A 22,197-nucleotide genomic window follows, 5' to 3' on the forward strand; every position below is an offset into this window, starting at 1 on the left:
GGGTGTCAGTCAGTCTTGATTGGTTGATGTTGTTGTTTGGTTGAAGAAATTTTACAAGATAGTGAAAAATATTCATCACAGTCACCTAAAAGCCATCTGACGTCTTCAGACATCAAAAGCATTTTTAACAGTCCATCTGAAAAGTAGTTTCTGATGAGTTTTCTTGGACTCCATCGCAGTCGAGGCGCTTCCTGTGGACGTTGTATGATGATGAGATGAGCTCTGGAAGCTGATGGCTGGTCTGCAACATTCATTCATTCTTGGACTCAAATGAGTTGGTCCTGGTTTGAGGACTCAGAACCTGGACCTGGAGATTTCTCCTGTGTTAGTTTGAAGTGTACAGATCAGCATTTAGTCTTGTTTTTATTTGTGTCCATCAGATGAAAGATGTTTGATTCAGGTCTGCCGGTCTGTGATCCCAGAACACGTGGTCTCGGTGCTGATGTACACAAGACTTTAAATGATGTTGCTCATCAATAAAATACGAAACATCTGCACATTTGGATTCTTTTTTGGTTTTCTGACATTTGTTTGTGAGGGATCACGTTAAAAAAACATGAATGTCATTCAGAAAGATGTCTTTTCCATATTTACTGACTCGCTGTTCAAACACTAATACTGCTGAAGCAGTTCATACAAGTACAAGTTCAAAGTACCACGATACTAACTAAATACCAGTAAATGTGCTGTAAATACAAGTACAACCTTTCTGTGTGGAAAAATACAGATACACATACTTCCTGAAACTCTTTTTTTGCAGGAAATTGTCTTAAAATGGAGGTTTTGAAAGAAGCAGTGAGTTTGTTTTCGTCCTTAAAGCTGCACTTTGAAGGATTCTGAGACTCTGAATGTTCTAGAAATGTTCTCGTTGATGTGAAATCACCAGATTAAAATGGTGTTGTCATTATCTTAGAATGAGCTCTTTACACCAGCAGAGGGACCAGGTCCTCATCCACAGAGTCCACCACAGGAGCCCAGAAATGACAAACCACGCAGTCTCCAGAGGGACCGTCAGGATTCTAGAGGCCGGCTGTGGTCGGCTGGTTGCAGTCTGCAGCGTCACCACTAAATGCCAGTAAATCCTCCAGAATGCTGAAAAGCTTCTTTTATGGTTCTGGTGCAGTCGACCTTGAACACCTGATTATTGATCAGAGCAAAGTTGATCCGCATTATGAGGTCATCACAGGTTATGTAACTGACCTTCAGACATACTAATAAACACTAATTAATAACTTATAAATACAACATGATTGAGCAAAAATACAGAAATGTCCAGAAGCACAAGAGCACAGACGTGTTCCACAACACACGGCATCAAGGAAAACATCGATGTGATCCAAACGTGATCAGACATGAGCTGTTGTTGATGTTTGTGTGGTTTCTCCACAGAAGCACTGAACATGTTTCAGCTTGTTTTGGACCTGTTCAGTGTTATGACCTGACATTTCAATCTGGAGACGTTTCTGAAGAGTTCTGTATCTGTCAGTATTTAATGTATCCTGAATATGTGGCCAACACGTCACAGAAAGAAAAGAAAATGTGACGACAATGTTCTTCATCTTCATCTTCATCGGACTGAAGGAAGCACTCACTCAATCTGTCGGCTGCAGTTTCTTGTTGACTTTGCAGGTTAAGATTTTGATATTAAATGAGGGGAAAATGGCTGTTGATGTTAAAAAAGAGACAGATCTTTGCATCGATCGTCCAATCAGGTCGTAGTATGCATGCCCTGTAAAACAGCGATGCACCTGTCACTCAGCCACCTCAAGAACGCAAACCTTCGATGAATCTCTGAAGTTATTTCAGTCTATGAAGGCCCAGCTCAACAAAATCCACACTGTTTCCTGTCCTGGTGTCACAAGTGTCCATCAGGACAACAGAAACTACACCTGCTCAGACTGAAAGCTCACCTGACCGAAAGCTCACCTGTTCAGATATCCACTCATGATGCGATTGACGGATCGCAGACTGTGGCCTGTTCCTCAGTGGACTCACGGCCTCTGCAGGACATCTTTGGACGACGCTGCCTGGCTTCCTCACAGTCTCACCTGGTACCTGGTGCACCATGTGTGGAGGCACCACCTGGTTCGGATTTAAACAGTCAGTCTTTGCAGCGTTGAGCTTGAAGGCTTGTGGTTGGACTGTGGGACCCTCAGGGAGGCGGCTGGTGCTCATGGACCGTTACTTTTCCTGCCATCAGAAGTCGGGGCTCAGGCGGCGTTCAGCCGTGGTGGTCACCAGTAAGCACACAGAGGAATTACATCCATAACTACTTTTTCTCATTGGTTTTATTGTTTCATTAAACATCCAGAAACAAAAGACAAAAGAGAAGCGCAGAGATTCAAACGATGTATCGTGAACACGACGAAAACTCAGTTCATAAAAGCTCAAAACAGTAAAACTTCAAACAACTACAATCACTTGTATGAGGTGTAAAATCGAAGAGATAAAGTGAGACGCCGACGAGGTCAATCAATCATTAACTGAGGTGATAAAACAACAGGACTTACAGTCACATCACACACGTAAGAACAGAACAGCACAAAACCGGATCGGACCAGCAACATCTGCTGAAACACAGTGAAGCTTCAATGAGACAATGAAGAGCATGAATCATGAGTATGAATGAGTTAGACAGAAAGACAAACAAGGGAAGCAGCTTCGATCATAAAGCAGCTGAATGATGAATGGACACACACACACACACACACACACACACACACTCTGATGGCTTTGTACTGTGCAGAAACATTTGTGGATAAACGTGAAGAAATGCTGTTCAGCTCATTCAGAATCACATCAACAATCTGCACGATTCAGTGACGTGATGCTCTTTGAACAGTAAACCGGTCTGTGCAGGTCTCTGCTGGACTTCAGAGGGTTAACCTGCAGTCTGCTGGCTGGCCTGAAAGTCACGCCCCTCCTCTCTGATTGGCTGTGTCCTGATATGAAAGCGGTTAAACTCCACCCTCCTGATCTGAGAGAGTCCAGGACAGCAGGACCTGCAGGATCTGATCAGACCAGGAGCTCAGACATGGGTGAGCTGCTTTCTGTTTTTACCACTTTATTCGAGCCTCCATCACATGTGTCGTCTTCACTGTCCTCTGCAGCGTTTGTTTGCCTCAGCTGCTTCAGTTGTACCTTTTTCTCATGAAGTCTGGCTGATTGGCTGCAGCTCTCAGGCAGATCTGTGCTGCTGACCTTTGTTCTCGTTCACTCTGGAGCTGAGAGGATCTTTCTGCTGCTGCTGTTCAGCTCAGGGGGAAACTGGAGGTGCAGTCCCTGAAGCCTCAGCAGGTTTCTGAGCTCACATTAAACTCGGATGCCTGTTTGTTGTTTCCTGCTGCACTTGATCTTTTTATTTACCTCTGATGAAACAGAGAATTTGCAGGTCTTGCCTGAGACCTTTCCTGCAAACTACTTCAAATATTTCACACCAACTGCAAGAAAAGCTCCATTTTAGCAAATCAGCTTTGTTTGTTCCCATGGGGCAGTTGGATGTGTGGATACGTTCAGCACACAGAATGCACAGGGCACCTGAACGCAACACTAAGACCAAACAGTAGAAAGTGAAGACACTGTGCAAATCAGTCCAGTTCCTCCTGCACTTAAGGGCTGTTTGAGTCTGTTGGTTGTATTTGCTGGACGTCCTGAGCGGCACACATGAACCACCTTACTGAGAGTTTGACCTGAAGACACTGAGACCAGCGGATAAAAAGACAGTGAGCATAAAGACCAATAAGACATCGTCATGGTGCTCCTGTCAACCTGGACAAAGAGGTCACATCAGTGTTACAGCACACGTGAAAATGACAACACTTTGACAAACAGTCAACAGAGCATCAGCAGACTGTTGTGGACTGTTGACCTGCAGGACGTTAGTGTCCAGCAGATGACTGAGGACGCAGAGCTCAGTGGACGTTACAGACGGCTCAGAAAACTGACCGTTGACTCTCTTTGTGTCCTGAACGTGAGTCCGGCCAACAAACCAAACCTGCCTGTGATCTTCTGGACTCGACGAGGCTGTTTGGGCCTGAAAAGTCCTCAAAAACGTGTCTTTCATGTCTGTCAGAGCAGATGACTTCATGGCGTCCTGTTAGTCTGCTGTCCTCTTTGTGACGTCCAACTGGTCTTGTCTCAGAGAAAAGATGATTAATTTCAGCTGTAAATTTCTACTTAAAGTGCAGCTCGGCTCTTTTTCCTGGAAACAGCTGTGTATCTGCAAGAAAAGTACTAATACCACACTGTACAAATACTCTGTTACAAGTACATGTCCTGCATTGAAAATGTTACTTCAGTAAAAGTATATAAGTAGAATCAGGAAAATGTACTTCAACTATTCAGAGTAAAAGTACTCAGTGCAGTTCCCTTTACAGGAAAAATGACTTCAACCATGATTAAATAGTTGATCATTAATTTTCAACTGATTGATTAATGACTAAACGTTTCCGCTGTAAAACTGTCTGATTGTTTAATTTGTAACTAAAAATCAGATTCTGTAAACTCTTCATACGTTCTGTGTGTCAAATCCTAAACTTTAAAGTAACTGAAGCTGTCAGGTCAATATTTTCCTCTGAGATGAAGAGGAGGAGAAGAAAGTAGCATGAAAGTCTTTGAAGTATAAGTACCTCAAACTACCTGAGTAAATGTAGAGTTCAGCTCAGTTTGATAAACTCAAATGTCTGTTTTTCTTCTTTTTGGTTTGTTTTTCCAGAATCTCACTGATGAGTGAAGGTTTGATTTCAGCCTGAAGTTAGTGAGTGAGTTCATATCGAGGGTGTTTTCTTCAGTTTACTTTTTCTTCTTTAGGTTTTCCAGCAGCTGTTTTAAACACATTGGGAAGATCAGATCAGATCAGATCAGATCAGATCAGATCAGATAAGATAAGATAAGATAAGATCAGATCAGATCAGATCAGATAAGATCTGTTGTTGATCCCACACCGGGGAAGTTCAGTGGTTACAGCCAGCGAGTATTAGAAGAGCAAACACAGTGGCACAAAAGGGTCGAGTTAAAAAAAATGTGCAGGACAGAGTAGAAAAACAACTGTGTACATGTACTTTATGTACATGTAAAAATACTACTGCCATAGGTGTTTGTCTGCAGAGACGAATTAATAATCTTCAGGACCTGAAACTCTGTCCCACACCTGCTCAAAATGCTGCAGGTTCAGGGTGGACACAGGAAGTGGACGAGTTGGACTGTCTGAGGTCACTGTGTACCTGAAGAACGACGCAGTTCTTCACAGGTAGATGCAGACCTGTGGACAGGTGGGGGCAGCACTGAGCAGATTCTCTGTAACAGATTTGGAAAAGTGATGGTTTACTGTCAGATTTGTTGCTTTGTCGCAGGCAGTCGTGTCTTCTCTGACAGCGACCTGTGAGCCCAGCTCTCCGTTTTCTTTCAGCTGCTCACAGATTGTCTTCCTGTCGTTAACGCTGTCATTGTTTAACCACGAGGAGACTCTGTCCATCCACCTCTTTAACCTTTAGTGGAACAACAGCCTTTAAAGTGTTCGAACATGTTATTGAAGGAGTGTTCGTGACCGTGGGACTCAAACGATCTCATCATGTTCCACAGCTAAGATTTTTTCGTGATGTGACGTTAACAGAAGCTCGTTTCAGCTGTCGGGATTCTGTGACTGTCCGACTGTCTGTGAACGCTGAGAGATTTAAGATTACTGAGACGGGAAGCAGACAGTCTGCGGTCGCCCCAATGTTCATTCTCACCTCCTGCATCTCTTGATGCAGCGTTTCCTGTCAGTCCGTCCTTCACAATCTGTGCAGCTCACAGACGTCGGCACGTTGTCTCCGTTCTGATCTCTGGTTTTCAGTCACAGGAAAAAGGCTTAACGCTGCTGAAGAAGGTGGGGCGGCGGTTTATAGTATCCAGGATCCACTTTCCCAAACGATTAGCAGAAAACCCAAAGATATCAGGATAGAAAGCAGAGAGCGAGGACGTGGGACCATCCTGGACGTGTTAGTTTGGCCTCCTGGTCTCATCCTGGTCCACTGACTTTTCATGTAGCGCCATCATCAGGTCACCATTTTGAGTGACATTCCCCTCAGCCCGTGCTTTGTGTTTACTGCTAATTAGCAAATGCTAACACGCTTAAATGCTATGACTTATAAAATGCCCCTGCTGTTTATAGTATGCTGACCTTTGCTGAACTGTTTCCCAGAATGCATCAGTCTGACAAATAAAAGGTGAACTGTGGACAGAGGACAGGAGGACCAGCTGCTGAACCACTTTATGTATTTATTCAGATTTATTGTGGGGTTTTTTATTGTTAAGAGGAAGAAAATTGGAAATAATCCAGAGAGAAACATCCAGATGCCTGGAAAAAATTCAGTGTTCAAACATCAGGAATGAGCTCTGAGAGAGTTTTTGGATTTCTCTCTCCTCCCACCTGCAACCTTCCAGCATCGACCACTGTGACCTCTGCCCCCTGTGACCTCTGCCCTCTGTGACCTCTGCCCTCTGTGACCTCTGCCCCCTGTGACCTCTGCCCCCTGTGACCTCTGCCCTCTGCCCTCTGTGACCTCTGCCCCCTGTGACCTCTGCCCCCTGTGACCTCTGCCCTCTGCCCTCTGTGACCTCTGCCCCCTGTGACCTCTGACCTCTGCCCTCTGTGACCTCTGCCCTCTGTGACCTCTGCCCCCTGTGACCTCTGCCCTCTGTGACCTGTAGTAAGAACAGTGTTGAGATGGTTTCATGACCTTTCACGTGTTGTGTTTTCTCAGCCAGTTGTTCAGGATGTGGACCGGGATACCGAAGCCCATTGGATGCTATGAAGGGTGAGTCGGTCTGTCGGTCTGTCGGTCTGTCTGATGATGTTGATGATGATCACACACCGATAGCACAGCATCGGGGGCAGTTCTGGGGCTCAGTATCTTGCCTAAGGATACCTCGGCACGGGGACCGTCGAAGCCAGGGATCGAACCACCAACCTCCTGATTGGTGGGCGACCGCTCTACCTCCTGTACAAACAACTCTGTACAAAACCTGAAGCCTAAAAAGGACAGTTAACTCTTTCACAGGAAGTTATGTTTCAAACTGTTTCAACAACCCACCCAAAAACACAAGAACGAACACCAGCAAGAGTTTGACTTGTTTTTCTTGTTGAAGGTCCTCGGGAGGAGATTGTCTACCTGCCCTGCATCTACCGCAACACTGACACCCTAAAACCTGACTACCTCGCCACTGTTGATGTTGACCCGAAATCCCCCACCTACTGCCAGGTACAAAGAGGCTTCCCTGTTGGGTCGTCTGGGCTGCCTTCATCTCCTGCTCCAATTTATTATGTTGGGATTCTGAAGTTTAGGTTAATCAGTGAAGGTTGTAGATACGTGGCATCACTTCATTTCTTGTCTTTGTTCTCTCAGCCCTCTCCTCCTGCTGGACTAGTTTTCCACTCAGATGTCTCGCTGTCATTTCATCTTCTTCTTCCTCCTTCAGGTTTTTATTTTTTCTGTCTCTTTATTATTTATTCAGAAGCCCTTCAGCTTCCACAAAGTGGAAAGTGGACTATTCTACCTGAGGTCCATACAAAATGAGACCAACCTCTCACGCTGACCTGTAGGATCTGTTTTACTGCCTTTCTGCATCACTTTGCTCTGTTCTTAAACCTTTTAAACATCTCTGAAATAAACAAAGTGCAGATATTAATATTAAGTAATAATGATATAAAGTCTGAAGAGGATTTTAACCTTTGAGCGCTGCCCTCGCAGGTCATCCACCGGCTGCCGATGCCGAACCTTCGTGACGAGCTGCATCACTCCGGCTGGAATGCCTGCAGCAGCTGCTTCGGTGACGCCTCCAAGAAAAGAAATCGTCTGATTCTACCATCGCTCATCTCCTCCAGGGTCTACGTGGTCGATGTTGGGACAAATCCCCGAGCCCCGCAGATCCACAAGGTACGAACAGCACACCACCCCTCCCCTCATTGACGCTGTTCTGCCAAGGGGGCTAGACGCAGCCCAAACAACTGTGTATTGAGTACCTCATGACACTCCAACAGCCCCAAGTGCTGAGAGCTCCACCCGTCTAAGCACACAACTTGTGCCTTTAAGGCTGTACTTATTGTTGGAAAGTTAAGATTCTTGTGATTTGATTGATGCAAACCATGAAGAAAGTATCACAACAGCAGGTTCAATCAATGCCAACAACAACCAAACAACTGATCATACTGAAGCAACTCACTGAAGTCTCATAGTAATCCACTGATCGATAACGCTCAGGTCATATTGGCAAAGGTCCAAATCGTCCTGTGCAAAGATCAAGCCAGTTGCAACTGATTGTGCAAATGACTGGCGTTTCCTGTGGCCAATGAACTTATGAAAAGGAGGATGTGCTGCTTCAGTGGCTAACTCACAGCTAATTCAAGGAATTCGGTGCAAACGCACAGTTTAAAATGATAAACATAGTAAATGGCCTCAATATGAAGATACATAGCCTAAATATTAGTATAGATTACCTGAATATAAATGTAGATATTTATCTGGATAAATATTCTAAATGGCTTCTTTTTGCAGAATGCCTAAATATACTATTACAGCAATGTGAAATATTCAGTTGGTATTGTACTGTTATCAGTTCTTCTTGAACTTGAACAAATGTCAGACTTCACTGTATTTTCAAGCTCATAAGTTCCAGATTAAGTCATCTGCAAACATCTGTTAGCAAAGAAAATTCAGGCCGAAAAAACCTTCTACTTCAGTGTGTTTAAACTTCTGTTACTCCATTTCAGCAGCACTTACAGTGATTCTATCTGCTGGGAATAAAAGCTCAGAGTGTTTCCTTTCAGAGAGACTAAATCCATGAAATATCTCACTGGAAGCTGTTTTTTTTCAGCCTGAACAAGAATGACTGAAGGAAATTCCAACTTCACTTCCTGTGTTTTTACAGTAGAAGGGAAACGCTTGCTGTTCGTTGTAACCAAAGATGGATCACCAGCCGGGAAAAAGAGTCCGCTGCATCATGGCAGCAGATCAGGGACTCTGAAAGCTCCACTTTCACTGTGTCATTACGTTCATTTGTAGGAATTTGGTAATATGGACCCCTAAAGCAGTCGCATCATGAAGTCCTGTCTTGTAGAGGGGCCCTGGATGCATGGAGAGTTCAGTGGGGCCCCATAGAGGGCTAAATTGGCCCTGAACCTAACTTGTGAAAACAGCAGCTGTTTTCTTTAAATGCAGAGAAATAACTCCTTCAGAGAGGGCAGAGAAACTGAACTACGAAAGAAAAAGCAGGAGAAAAGCAGAGTTTGTTATTCTGAGGAGGAGGAGGAGGAGGAGGAGGAAGGTTCATCCTGAGTTCAGATCAGATCATAAACACTCTAACAGCTGTTCTCTAAAAACTTGCTGTTTGAAAGACACAGGAGTCATTGGTGAAGTGGGAAATAAAAAATGTTGCAGTGTTGGCTTCAGTGAGCCTGACAATTAATGAGAAAGCGAACATGGCTGACAGTCTGCTGAGTCACTGTGTAATTATTCAACACTCAGTTCTCCTCGGAGACCTTAATGAGGCACTGAAGAGGAGCAGCCAAGAGGGCTGCTGGTTGCTGGGAGCATAAACTGGGATGGTTTGCAGCTGAGCGTGAAGCTGCAGGAAATGGAGCATGAGATCAACAGGCCGATCTGTGCCACATCAGCACTAACTTGAATGTTGTTTTGGACTATCGTCGCACAGAGGGAGCTGATCCTGGAGCTGGATTCTGGATGGTTAGTGGCCAAAAGTATGAAATGGTAAATTCAAGCAGCTGAAATGTGTTTCCTTGCTCATGTGTCTGGACTCAGCTGAAGACACAGGGTGAGGAGCTTGGATATTCATGCTTCTAGACAACTCCTTGTGGACATATTCTGGACTGGTCCAACTGGGAGGAAGCCGGGATTCCACCCCACAATGAACTGGAAGAATTCTTCTGTGTATCTCATCAGGCCTGGAAACACCTTGGGGTCGTCCAGAAGGAGAAGATATCTGGGCTGCCCTGCTTACTCTGCTGCCACCTGGACCCAATCTTCAGTCACTCCAGGTTTACTACCCTAGTAAAACCCCAGTCAGCACAACAGTTAAGACCTGGAGTCTTAATTGAATCAGAACCCAAGACCCCGATTTATTGTCTGGAGTCATACTGAAATGGAACCCTAGAACACTGAAATACTTACTGGAGTCTTACTGGCAAGTCTACAGGTTTCTAGGTTCTGATCTCAGTGGGACTTCAGTCAGTACACAACACAAGGATCAAGTTACGAATCCCAGTTACGAAAGTTATCAAGTTACGAAAACCTCAGCCATTGACATAAGGTTCTAGGTTCAAATCCCAGTAAAACTCCACTAAGAAACACACAGTTCTCCATTCCTACTCCAGTAAGACTCCAGTCGAGATAAGCAGCAGAAGATGGATGGATGGATGGATGGATGCTTTTATTGTGAAGCACTGAGCTGTTGTTTTGAAAAGAAACACATGCTGACTTTGTTCAGACTGCGCTTCTCTGATAAAGGTGGAAATGTTGTGTCTGTGTTACACTGTGGTGTCTTCAGATAGTGGAGCCTATCGATCTGTACTGGAAGTGTGGCCTTGGGAACCCTCACACCACCCACTGTCTGGGCAACGGTCAGATCATGATCAGCAGTATGGGAGACCCATCTGGCAATGGCAAAGGTGAGAGAAGTGGCACACGGGCTCACAAATCCTCAGACAGACCTGCTCACATAGACGGAGAACTGTGAAGGTTTTATTCCAAACACCAGTAAAGGAACGTCAAAGGAACAGTTTTATGATCTGTAAAATCTGCTTGTTAACCAGAGTTGACCAGACACACACATTCTGAATGACAAACCGTTGATTGTTATAGCGTCCTCTCGTGGACAGTTTCAGTTGTTACACTTCTGTTTCTCTCAGGTGGTTTCATCCTGCTGGACGGTGAGACGTTCGAGGTGGTTGGTAACTGGGAGCACCCAGGTGAAGCAGCGCCCTTTGGATATGACTTCTGGTACCAACCTCGGCACAATGTGATGATCAGCACTGAATGGGGTGCGCCCAAAGCTCTGGTTGATGGTTTCAATCCAGCTCATGTCAAAGAGGGTGAGTCTTCTCAATCTCTTCCTCCCCGAGTGTTTGTTTTCTGTAACAGTTTTATCATCATGGCCTCTCTGACGACACAGAGATGTCATCTACATGCTGTTATCCTGTTAGAGCCTCTAGATTTTACGTTCTGATCCACAGGGGAACCTTCATGTGATGCAGGAATAAAAAAACGTCATGTAACATGTAGTTCTGAGCGATGTCAGGCTCCCTGTTGCACAAAAATCAAACCTCCGCTCATACAAGTTCATTGTTGTTGGTGTTGCAGGTCACTATGGAAGCTCCCTCCATGTTTGGGACTGGACCACCCACAGGAAGCTGCAGACGCTTGAACTTGGCGAGGAGGGTGGTATTCCCCTGGAGGTCCGATTCCTCCATGACCCTGATGCCACTGAGGGCTACGTGGGATGTGCCCTGCGAGGAACAGTCTTCAGATTCTACAAAACACCAGTCAGTATCACGAGGTTCTAGATCCCTGTAAGACTGCAGTTAGTTCAACCAGCAGAGACAGTGAATGGCCAGATAATTGATTATTATGACAGAGTATGTGACAGGAGTGAATGCAGGATGAGAAATGAACTCCAGGCCTGAGCGTGCAGTGAAAGAGTTTCATTAGTGTCCGGTTCTGTAACCCAGAAGGACTCCAGTCGCCACCACAGGGTTTGTACTGGATCCATGTGGACTCTGAGTCTTTATAGTGTTCTGGTTGATTAGCAAGCAGCTGGATCTTTCTTTGGAGAAGGACAATCTGACTCACCATCCAACATTAGCTCCCATCGAAAACATCATACCTGCTCACTGTTAGCATGCTGATGTTAGCATTTAGCTCAAAGCACTGCTGTGTACAGAGCTGCTAGCATGACTGCAGCCTGTGTGTTTTCAGAAAGGTGACTGGGCTGCAGAGAAGGTCATCACTGTCCCCTGTAAGAAGGTGGAGGGTTGGTTGCTACCTGAGATGCCAAGTGAGTCTGTCTGTCTGTCTGTCTGTCTGTCTGTCTGTCTGTCTCTGTCTGACTGGTTTACTGTCTGTCTGTCTGTCTGTCTGTCTGTCTCTGTCTGACTGGTTTACTGTCTGTCTGTCTGTCTGTCTCTGTCTGACTGGTTTACTGTCTGTCTGTCTGTCTGTCTGTCTCTGTCTGACTGGTTTACTGTCTGTCTGTCTGTCTGTCTGTCTGTCTGTCTGTCTGTCTCTGTCTGACTGGTTTCCTGTCTGTCTGTGCAGGTCTGATCACAGACATCCTGATCTCATTGGACGACCGCTTTCTTTACTTCAGTAATTGGCTGCATGGTGACATCAGACAATATGACATCACAGACAGGAGGAATCCACGACTTGTCGGCCAGGTGTGAATGTTATGATACCTGTGCAGTGATGAACAGGTGAAAGCTCAGAGACAGTTAACCCGTGTGTCTCTTTCAGGTGTTTCTGGGAGGAAGTATCATCAGTGATGGTCCCGTCAAAGTCCTGGAAGACCCCGAGAACCAGCCACAACCTGGCCCACGCATCATCCAGGTACCACAGACAGGAAGCAGTGAGACAGGACAGAATGGACCTGTCTATCCAACATCCTGTGTTCAATCCTCTGCTGGGGTTTATTTTTCATTTATTTATTGACATCTCTCTCCACCCGTCTGTCTTTCAGGGAAAGCGTATCCCTGGAAGTCCTCAGATGATCCAGCTGAGTTTAGACGGTCGGAGACTTTATGTGACAACGTCTCTCTACAGCGGTTGGGACAAGCAGTTCTACCCCGACATGATCAAGTCAGTATGCACGTTACTGCAGTATTACTGCGCTACCACTGCAGTTCGACTGAAATATTACTGCACTGCCACTGTAATATTACTAAATGCAACACATACCTGATTAAAGTACGCTATATGGCCAAAAGTATGTGGACAACTCGAGGCAGCTGACGTACAGATGTGAAGAAAGAAGTAAATATCTGAAATGAAGTTAAATAATCACAGAAAACATGTTTTCATGAATGCTTGAGGTCTTTAGCAGAACAAAACCCCTTAAAAACTCCCTTAAATCTAAAAATCCCTTTCCTTAACAAATGACGCGGAGCTGAAGTTGTGCCTTTAAACATTCATTTGAAATATGTGAGGAATTCCTTACTAAAGGGTAAAAATTCTTCAGTTTCTGGAACCTTTAAGAGTTTGTTTCTGAGTTCTGCAGCATCAGAATGAAAACAGATGCAGAACTAAAGGTTCCAGGTGAGTCCACACACACTGAGTGTCTGTGTGTCTGTGTGACTGTGTGTCTGCAGACAGGGCTCGGTGATGATGCAGATCGATGTGGACTCTGTTAACGGAGGCCTCTCCCTGAATGAGAACTTCCTGGTGGATTTCGGTAAAGAACCCGGCGGTCCGGCTCTCGCCCATGAGCTCAGATATCCTGGAGGAGACTGTACGTCTGACATCTGGCTGTGAAGACAAGCAGACACACTGAGGACGATTCGATCTGGCATGTCAACATGAATCCATATGAAATTTAAAGTGAGCAGCATGACGCCTCATTGGTCGTTCAACATTTACCGTTAATGTTTTCAGTCAATTCATCACTTCATCACATGTAGCTTTAATCACCTCTGAAGAACTGAGCCAGTGTGACGGAGGAGCTGACGTTTCTCCGTTTCACTTCACACTCAGCCGTTCAGCACTGCAACACGGTATTAACAGCTTTAATATCAAATCAATGAATCAAACCGTTCAGGTTAACGTAGCACGAATAGAAACAGCTGGAGACGAAGGCTCGCGCAGAATCGAGATGATAGAAGACGACGACGAACAGGGCGACTGGTCAGAATGGTCTGTCTGAAGCAGAACAAGACGATTCCAAGTGCTTCACATTAAAACATGAAAGACCTGGCCATGCCTGATTCAGGCCTGAATCAGACCTGATCCAGACCTGATCCAGACCTGATCCAGACCTGATCTGTGCCTTGGTGCAGGACTTGATTAAATGTACTGTTTCCAACATCTGCATTCAACCTTCCTCTGAGTGCCACGTCTCCAGGTAACAAACTGACCAATCCGACGACAGCCTGAGACTCAGGTACAGGTGCAGGTTCTGATCTCTGTGTTAGAATATAACCAACCTGTCTGACTGTAAGTGACCTGCTGGGACCTGTCAGTCACACCTGTATCCTGCAGCACCACCTGCAGGTCAAACTGTCATGTCGTGATGTTTCAATAAAATTACATTTGATTGGTCTTCTGTCTGATACTTTCACCTGCAGATTCTAGATGCGTTTTTCTCTTCAATTTTCTCTTTTATGAAAAATACTAATACCACAGAGTAGAAATACTCATTACAGGAAAAAGTTACAAAGTATCAAGTATCAAAAGTAAAAGTAACTGTTCAGTTGATCATATTTACACATTTGGATTATTATTGATGCTTAACTTGTAATCAGAAACTTCTATTTTCTATTAATCTAATTTATGGTTGTGATCATGTTTTGGATTTAAAATCAGAAAAGAACAAAATCTTAAAACATAAAAACAGCAGAAGAGCAAACACACCACACACATACAATACTCTGTTTATTAAATCTAAGTACTGAATAGAGATAAAGTATGCAGACTAACTAACTAACTAACTGTATTATGAACAAAGTACTTTCAGTCATTTCAGCGTCAGGTAAATGCAGTAAAAGTAAAACGTTTCTCTGTAGTGAAAGGAAATCTCCAGAAGTAGACAATTGAGGTTCAACACAAGATGTTGAAATCAGAAAAGAATAAAATGAAACAAAAATCAAATAAAACCATATTTACGTTACATCTATACAGTACTATATACAGTACTATATACGTATTAACTACACCTATACACGTATACACGCAGCTCGTGTGCTGGTCCAGTTGAGTCAAAGCAATCAGAACGTAAATCCAAGTACCACCTGTAACTGTCGGAGTACCGGAAACAAACAGACAGGAGGAGAAGTAGAAGAAGAAGAAGAAGACGAAGAAGAAGCACACAGCGGCGGCGGCGCCGCCTGGCGGGAATGTTAGCTGTTGTTGACATGAAGATCTCTGAGTATCAATGGAGGACACAAACTGGAAATAAAACATCATTTCATACCCAGTAAATTGTAACCAGGTAAGACTGACTCACCTGTAAACACACAGACACTTCACTCAACCTGAAGAATTAAGGCATGACTGAGACGGAGCTAACGTTAGCTTAGCATACAGGTTTAAAACAATTGAACGGAGTTAGCAACAGTTGGCCCGATCTGCCGGCTAATGCTAACGCTAACATTAACCGTGCCGTGTTTGTGTCTGAGTTAAATGCCGAAACAAGAGCTGACGCTGTTGGGTGAAAAGAGGTTTTATTTGGCTTATTGCTAGTCAGCTTCCGAGTGTTTAGATTAACCTGTAAGCTAAGCAGTTTCAGCACGATGCTAATGTTTCGTTAGCTGGTTAACGGTAACTGCGTGTCAAATAACAGCATCATTAGTTCGTCTAACGTAACAGTAAGCTAGCAGTCTGTTTGATCCTGAACTGTAAACTGTTAGTCTGAGCTAATGCCAACGCTACACCCGCTACTTGTTAACTTAGCTTTCAGTGAAAAGCTCATGAAAACCCCGAGCTTTTGGAAGGTTTAACTTCCATCTGCACATCCACTCTGAGTTAGCTTTGTGCTAAGCTAACATCAGCTGACTGCTAGCTGAGCTTCTAACTAGAGGAATTTCTAAACTGTTACTTTAAATATGCTTTCACTAGACTTTGAAATGAGCTCATGTTTAACGCTTTACTATTAGACAGTTTTAAAAGATTATCTTAAACTGTGTGTAATCCAGTAGATCTGCCATAAATGACGAGTTAAATGATTATTGTCCACAGTGACTCAACAGAAATGAAACATTATACATTAGACTACATTAGTTTAACGCTGCACATCATAAACTGAACACTGAGTGTCGATCATCCCTTTGTTTTATTTAAGTTTGTTACGATCAGTTTAAGATGCTTCAGTTTTCAAAGTGAATGTCCCGCTTTGTGTTCCTGTCTGTCCACAGTGTCTCCAGGAGTGCTGGCTGTGGACACACAGACAGATTTTTTACTGTGAAGTCAAACTTTGATAGATAATGTGTTTTGTCCAACTAACCCAAAGACATTCACTTTACTGTCAAAGAAAACAGAGAAATCGACACCAAGAGGATAAAAAAAGAAAAGACAAAAGAGTGACGTAAATGATTGATCAGTGATCAGAACAGAAACGTCATCGAGCAGTCATTTCAACTCGACTTCATCAATGAGGCGATGAATATTAGAGCAGGATGGATCGCTTTGACAGCCGTCAATCAGCTCATTAGAGACACATGAGAATCTGTGTGTCCATCAGCTGGTAAAGGACAAGAAACTGAAGTATGCAGGAGAAACATTTGCCATCAGTCTTGTTTATTCATCATCTCTTAAATCCATTTGGACTGGCCTGTCATTAAAAGTGTTAACGGTAAGAAATGGTTGCTTTGTGTGGATATGACCTGGATGAATAGCAATCTTCACAGACAGCTACAGATGTTATTCACGTCGCATCATTTGTGTCTAAAACGTAGCACAAAATGTTTGTAGAAAATAACTTTAAGATTCAGTAACCCACGTGAACGCACACGTGGACGTTATGAAGGACGTTTGTCCAAAACCTAGAAGAGGGTTCACTTTGAGGTCACACTGTGAGAGTGTCCATGAGTCTGCTGGACTGATGCTCTCAGCGGTCCTTCCTGGATCAGTCCAGCACGACGGACCTGAAGAGGTATCCGGCCTTTAGGTGGAGCCAGGTGAAGGTGGAGCAGCTCCAGTGGAACATACATGTGCTGTATGAAGGTGGTTTCCTGACTGGGTTTTTACACAGACACCAGTGTGAGAGCAGACGGTGGTCAGTGTTGGAGCTCTCAGCAGGAATCAACCTCACAGCTGAGTGATGACGGTGGAGGCAGCAGCATGAAATTACATCCTCACTGTCCACAACTGTGACGTTCAACAGTCCTCCTCCCACCAATCAGACCAGAGCTGCTTTCATTTCTCTAAACAAATGATGTGGTGTTTAAATATTCATTTGTCATCCAGCCAGATGCTGAGAAACTTCTGGAAGCCTTCAGTATTCAGACCATTGGCAGTAGAGATGGGCAGTTAGTGGAGTCTGTGGAGCATTTTGTTTGAGTTACATGAAGTTTGGTCTGAAGAGAACATGGTGCAGGGCATGAAAAGACAGCTGCAGGTTCTCCAGGACTGAGTGGACAGAATCAGCGGTAAAGTAGAAGATATTATGGTCTGTGCGCTCATGAATTTGACAGCCATGCGGGAAAGAGGCCGTTTGATGGAGGCACATTTAAATAGGCTTGTTGATTTAAAGACACTGGAGGTCAGATATACCTGAGGCAGCCATGTTGTCACCGGTATGAAAGAGCATTATACCTGTTAGAATTGATTTGTGTGATCAGGCTTGGCCTTGTTGGACCAATAATTGATATGATGTTACAGAGCTGTGGTGGAGGGTCTGTGGACGGGGTCTGAACAGCCCATCTGCAGGGGATCAGTCAGTCATGAGAGCCGGGATCAATGCACATGAACCTAATTCATCAGAGAACGCTCGACCTTAGCGTACAGAAATATGAATATGCGTAAACATAGAAGAAGAAGATGCTTCGTGAGGGTGGCAGCTGCAGTCAAACGTCCATCGTTAGAAGAGTGAGGACCATCCAGAGCTTTGGAAACAGCCTGATCATTGACCTCAGTCCAGAAATGAAACTCTCTGCTCTCTGTCACAGTAAACTGAACGCCTTCAGACTTTAGACGGTTTGTCAGAAAACAGCTGACATGGACATTTTTCACATCAGATGATCTGCAGATGAAGACATGAGCGTAGACCATGAGTCTGCTTCACGTTCTATCTGATTTGACAAGAAAGACAACCTGTCCTCTGACTGTAATCTGTAATCTGCTCAGTGGGATTACAGCCGGCCCGACTCTGAGATCACACACACACACACACAGTGAAAACAGCTGCTGTGTGTGTGTGTGTGTGTGTGTGTGTGTGTGTGTGTGTGTGTGTGTGTGTTAGCTCTGCATTCATGAGCAGCAGTTCTAATGTGAGATGATGACAAACAGTTCATATGATGTTAAACTGAGAGTTTGACCAGTTTTTAAGTCAGTTGAATTGTTTGGTTTTTTATATTTTTGTTTTTTACAGATAAAGCACGTGACGTTTTTACCATCACACCCTCATAACTTATGAATAGTTAGCTAACATGATATTAACACTTGTTGAAGGAGATGAACATGCTCGTTGTAAAATCTGGTAAGAGAAGACAAACCAGACCTCACCTCTGACCTGAGGGCTGTACGCTCTCTTTCCATTGGCTCACAGATGTGCAGGTTTAATGTCTGCAGATGTTCTTGGCTGTGTTTGTTGTCATGTTGAGGACTATTATTTTCATCATTGGGTCATCTGATTATACATTAATTTAATCTAATTATTATTGATTTGTTGAGTGATCTTTTTGTTGTGATATCTCAGAAAATAGTGAAAAATGTTGGTTGGCGTCCAGAGGTGCATATTTCACACGGAGGGCGGAGGTCATCAGTTTAAGCTTCACAGAATAAACAGGTGTGTTGAATTACGTGCTCATTTTAACATGGAGCTCAGGGCTGTTCAGAACAGAAGAGGTGAACTTACTTTTTAGAGTTGTGAAGTACTGACAGGAACACCGACAATCACAGACATCACCTGTACAGACTTGTACTCTTACCTGAAGCACGTGGACAAAATGCTTCATAACAGGCTGCTGGAAATCATGGAGGAACAAACAAGTTCATGTCTGACCGCTCACCTCTGAACCTGGCCTCTGCTCTGACCTCTAACCTCTGACCTCAAACGTCTGACCTCTGACCTCTGTCTCTCTTTCAGTAGAGGAGGGCGGAGCCTCCCAGCAGCCATGATGGAGGACACAGAGCCAGAGCTTTCCCCTGCCCCCTCTGATCGGAACAGCCCCTCTCCGTTGCCATCTCCCTCCCTCTCCATCTCCTCCTCTCCCTCCCTGTCCCTCCCCTCCACCCCCTCGTCGTCCTGTGGCCCCCCCCAGGCTGCTACTCCCCCTCTGGGTGTCATCAGTGAAGGCGTGGCAGAGCTCAGCCTGGTGATTGATGCTGAGGTGGCCCATCGGGCGTGTCAGGAGGTGCTGCAGAAGGTGAGGCTGAGGCAGGAGGACGGCGACGTCTCCGGCCTGCAGAATGGGGAGCGGTCGGACCCGGAGCCCCACGCCCCCGTCGTCGCTCTGAACTCCACAGTGAAACCGCTGAAGATCCGCACGGAGGTCGACGGCGAGGGCCCGGCCCCCGGCTCGGTGAAGAGCGCTCGGCGGTGGCAGAGACACAATCCCTCCAAACAGTCGTGGCTGCTCCGTCTGTTTGAGTCCAAGCTGTTTGATGTGTCCATGGCCATCTCCTACCTGCACAACTCCAAGGAGCCCGGCGTCCAGGCGTACATCGGAAACCGGCTCTTCAGCTTCCCCCATGAGGAGGTGGACTTCTACCTGCCGCAGCTGCTCAACATGTACATTCACATGGACGAGGACGTCGGGGACGCCATCAAGCCATATGTGGTGGGTGTAGTCTGGACAGTGGGGGGGGGGTGAACAGCATGTCCTCAAACCTGCGTCCAGCTGTGAATCTGCAGATTCGATCTGATGCCTCTGCTGTCCGATGTCGTCAGGCTAAGTGTGAGAGGTCGTTCTTGTAGTAGGCAAAGTTCCACACTGGTTGTCCACTTACTAGCTTTTTCTGGAGCTTTCAGCTGCCTCTCATGGTCTTTATCAGTGGGTGGAGGATGCTCAGTTTTCGTAGAGATGATTCAGTTAGATGCAACCACCCAAACACCATAGCAACCACCCACACCCTTCCATCCACTTATTAAAACCCAGTAGCTCTTTGGAGAGACCCGTCAAACCACAAGCAGCCACCTACAGCTACTTACTGAAGTCCTCACCAGGGGCCCTAAAGCCACAGCAACCACCTGTAAACACTTGAGCAACAGCTCCGAACACCCTCGCACCGGCTGAGCGACCAACTAGCAGCCGCACAGAACAACCCCAGTAAGACTTAGCACCTGCTCAGCATTTACCTGTGTATGTAGGGGGGTGGGGGGTTAAAACTGCACCACACAGGAAGCACAACCTTAAAATGTTGTGGTGTTGCCACTGTTGTTTGGTCCAACGCAGAGGGTCCAGACATTTTGGTCGATCTTCGATGGCGAGGAAACTGAATTGCTCTTAGACATGTGACCTGTGACGAGGGTTCGTCTCAGCAGGTCAGAGGTCAGCACTGTAAAAAGCCTTTGTCAGTGCCATTGTTGTTTCCCTCCTCCTCTTCTTCACCCCCCGCAGAGCTTCTTCCTCTTTAACCCTGCGTGTTGTCTTGCAGGTTCACCGCTGCAGACAGAGCATCTCCTTCAGCCTGCAGTGCGCCTGGCTGCTGGGAGCTTACTCCTCCGACATGCACATCTCCACCCAGCGACACTCTCGAGGAACCAAACTGAGGAAACTCATCCTGTCCGACGAACTGAAACCCGCGGGGTCTCGAGTTCGCAGGGACCCTCTGACTCTGACGCCGTTCTGTCCCGTGACTTCTCCCGCCGCCGGCCCCGGGCCCCTGGGAGGTGAGCACAGCCTGTCGCCCTCCAAACGCACGCACCAGCGCTCCAAATCCGACGCCACGGTCAGCATCAGTCTGAGCACCAACCTGAAGAGAACGGCCAGCAACCCGAAGGTGGAGAGCAGCCAGGACGAGGTAACACCCCCGCACTCGTCTTCTCGTGTCTCTGCTCCGTTTTTACCTGTTTTCATTCCATAGAGCCTGTGAGCGTTGACCCGAGACGAGACAGGACAGCTGACATGGGTCACATGTCCTCAGAGCTCAACGAACTGCTGACCTTTCATCATGGGAACTGAATAAAAAGCAGCCTTTCATAGTGGCGAGTGTAGAAGTGGTTTAAACTACGGGTCCTTTTCAGGGACAAACTCATGACAGGAATGTAGTTCATTGATTAGGTCGTATCTCACTGGATACTTCAAAGTAAATCCACGTTTTTTAATGAACAAACAAAAGAACTGAAAGATGAAACTGGTTGATTCTCAGTCTGACCTCTGACCTCTGACCTCCTCAGGACAGCAGCTCCAGCATGGACAGTCTGGAGTTTGAGACTGGTCCCGTAAGTTCACCAGCATCATCTTCATGTTCTTCCTCCGGGGTGCATAGTGGGAAATGCAATCTGTTGAAGCTGTGGGTTCTGGTTCAGGTTCTGGTTCTGGTTCAGGTTCAGTGTGAGGTGAAATCCCAGACGTTCACTGCATGTCTGTGGACTTGACCAGCACATCTAGTAATTTTTCTACTGTTGGATCCAATCAGCTGTGTGTTGTTGTGGGTGAACCAATCAGGATCCTCATCGTGTTTCCTCTGGCTGCCTGATTGGCTGTGTTTGTGTCGGTGCACCTGTGATCTGTGATGGCCGCCGGCAACAGATGATGACCAATTACAAAGGACAGCCAATCAGCCCAGTGTGTGTGTGTGTGTGTGTGTGTGTGTGTGTGTGTGAGTGTGTGTGTGTGTGAGAGAGAGTGTGAGTGAGTGAGTGAGTGAGTGAGTGAGTGAGTGAGTGAGTGAAGCTGGTGTCTCACTCACTGAAACAGCAAACCTTCACCTGTCTCTCTCTCCAGAGGTCACCTGAGGAGACGCCAGCAGACACTTAAACCACAAACACTCTAGTAACACTGTCTGTCTCTCTCTCTCTCTCTCTCTCCCCCTCTCCCTCTCTCTCTCTCTCTCTCTCTCTCCTCTCTCTCTCCCTCCCTCTTTCTCCTCTCTCTCTCTCTCTCTCCTCTCCCTCTATCTCTCTCCCTCTCCCTCTCTCCCTCTCCCTCTCTCCCTCTCTCTCTGTCTCTCTCCCTCTCTCTCTCTCTCTCTCCCTCTCTCCCTCTCGCTCTCTCTCTCTCTCCCCCTCTCTCTCTCTCCCCCTCTCTCTCTCCCTCTCTCTCTATCTCTCTCCCTCTCTCTCTCCCTCTCTCCCTCTCTCCCTCTCCCTCTCTCTCCCTCTCTCTCTCTCTCC

At 45.8% G+C, this 22,197-nt stretch overlaps 2 protein-coding genes across 2 annotated transcripts in view; both read left to right on the top strand.

The window, feature by feature from the left end:
* The first annotated feature begins 2,877 nt into the window (after positions 1–2,877).
* selenbp1 (selenium binding protein 1) lies at positions 2,878–14,303 on the top strand. Its single transcript, XM_076738205.1, has 12 exons — positions 2,878–3,038; positions 6,744–6,797; positions 7,129–7,241; positions 7,731–7,916; positions 10,543–10,663; positions 10,904–11,086; positions 11,355–11,536; positions 11,970–12,048; positions 12,309–12,430; positions 12,507–12,599; positions 12,730–12,848; positions 13,358–14,303. Exons 1-12 carry the CDS (start codon positions 2,948–2,950, stop codon positions 13,518–13,520), a joined length of 1,506 nt encoding a protein of 501 aa, XP_076594320.1. The 5' UTR covers positions 2,878–2,947; the 3' UTR covers positions 13,521–14,303.
* Positions 14,304–15,021: 718 nt separating this feature from the next.
* pi4kb (phosphatidylinositol 4-kinase, catalytic, beta) overlaps positions 15,022–22,197 on the top strand; it is a 13,252-nt gene continuing 6,076 nt past the window's right edge. The window contains 4 exon segments of the mRNA XM_076737429.1: positions 15,022–15,192; positions 19,006–19,699; positions 20,517–20,882; positions 21,259–21,298. Coding sequence (XP_076593544.1) covers positions 19,034–19,699; positions 20,517–20,882; positions 21,259–21,298 — 1,072 coding nt within the window. The 5' untranslated portion in view covers positions 15,022–15,192; positions 19,006–19,033.

This window comes from Chaetodon auriga, chromosome 8, assembly GCF_051107435.1.
Source record: "Chaetodon auriga isolate fChaAug3 chromosome 8, fChaAug3.hap1, whole genome shotgun sequence".
NCBI lineage: Eukaryota > Metazoa > Chordata > Actinopteri > Chaetodontiformes > Chaetodontidae > Chaetodon > Chaetodon auriga.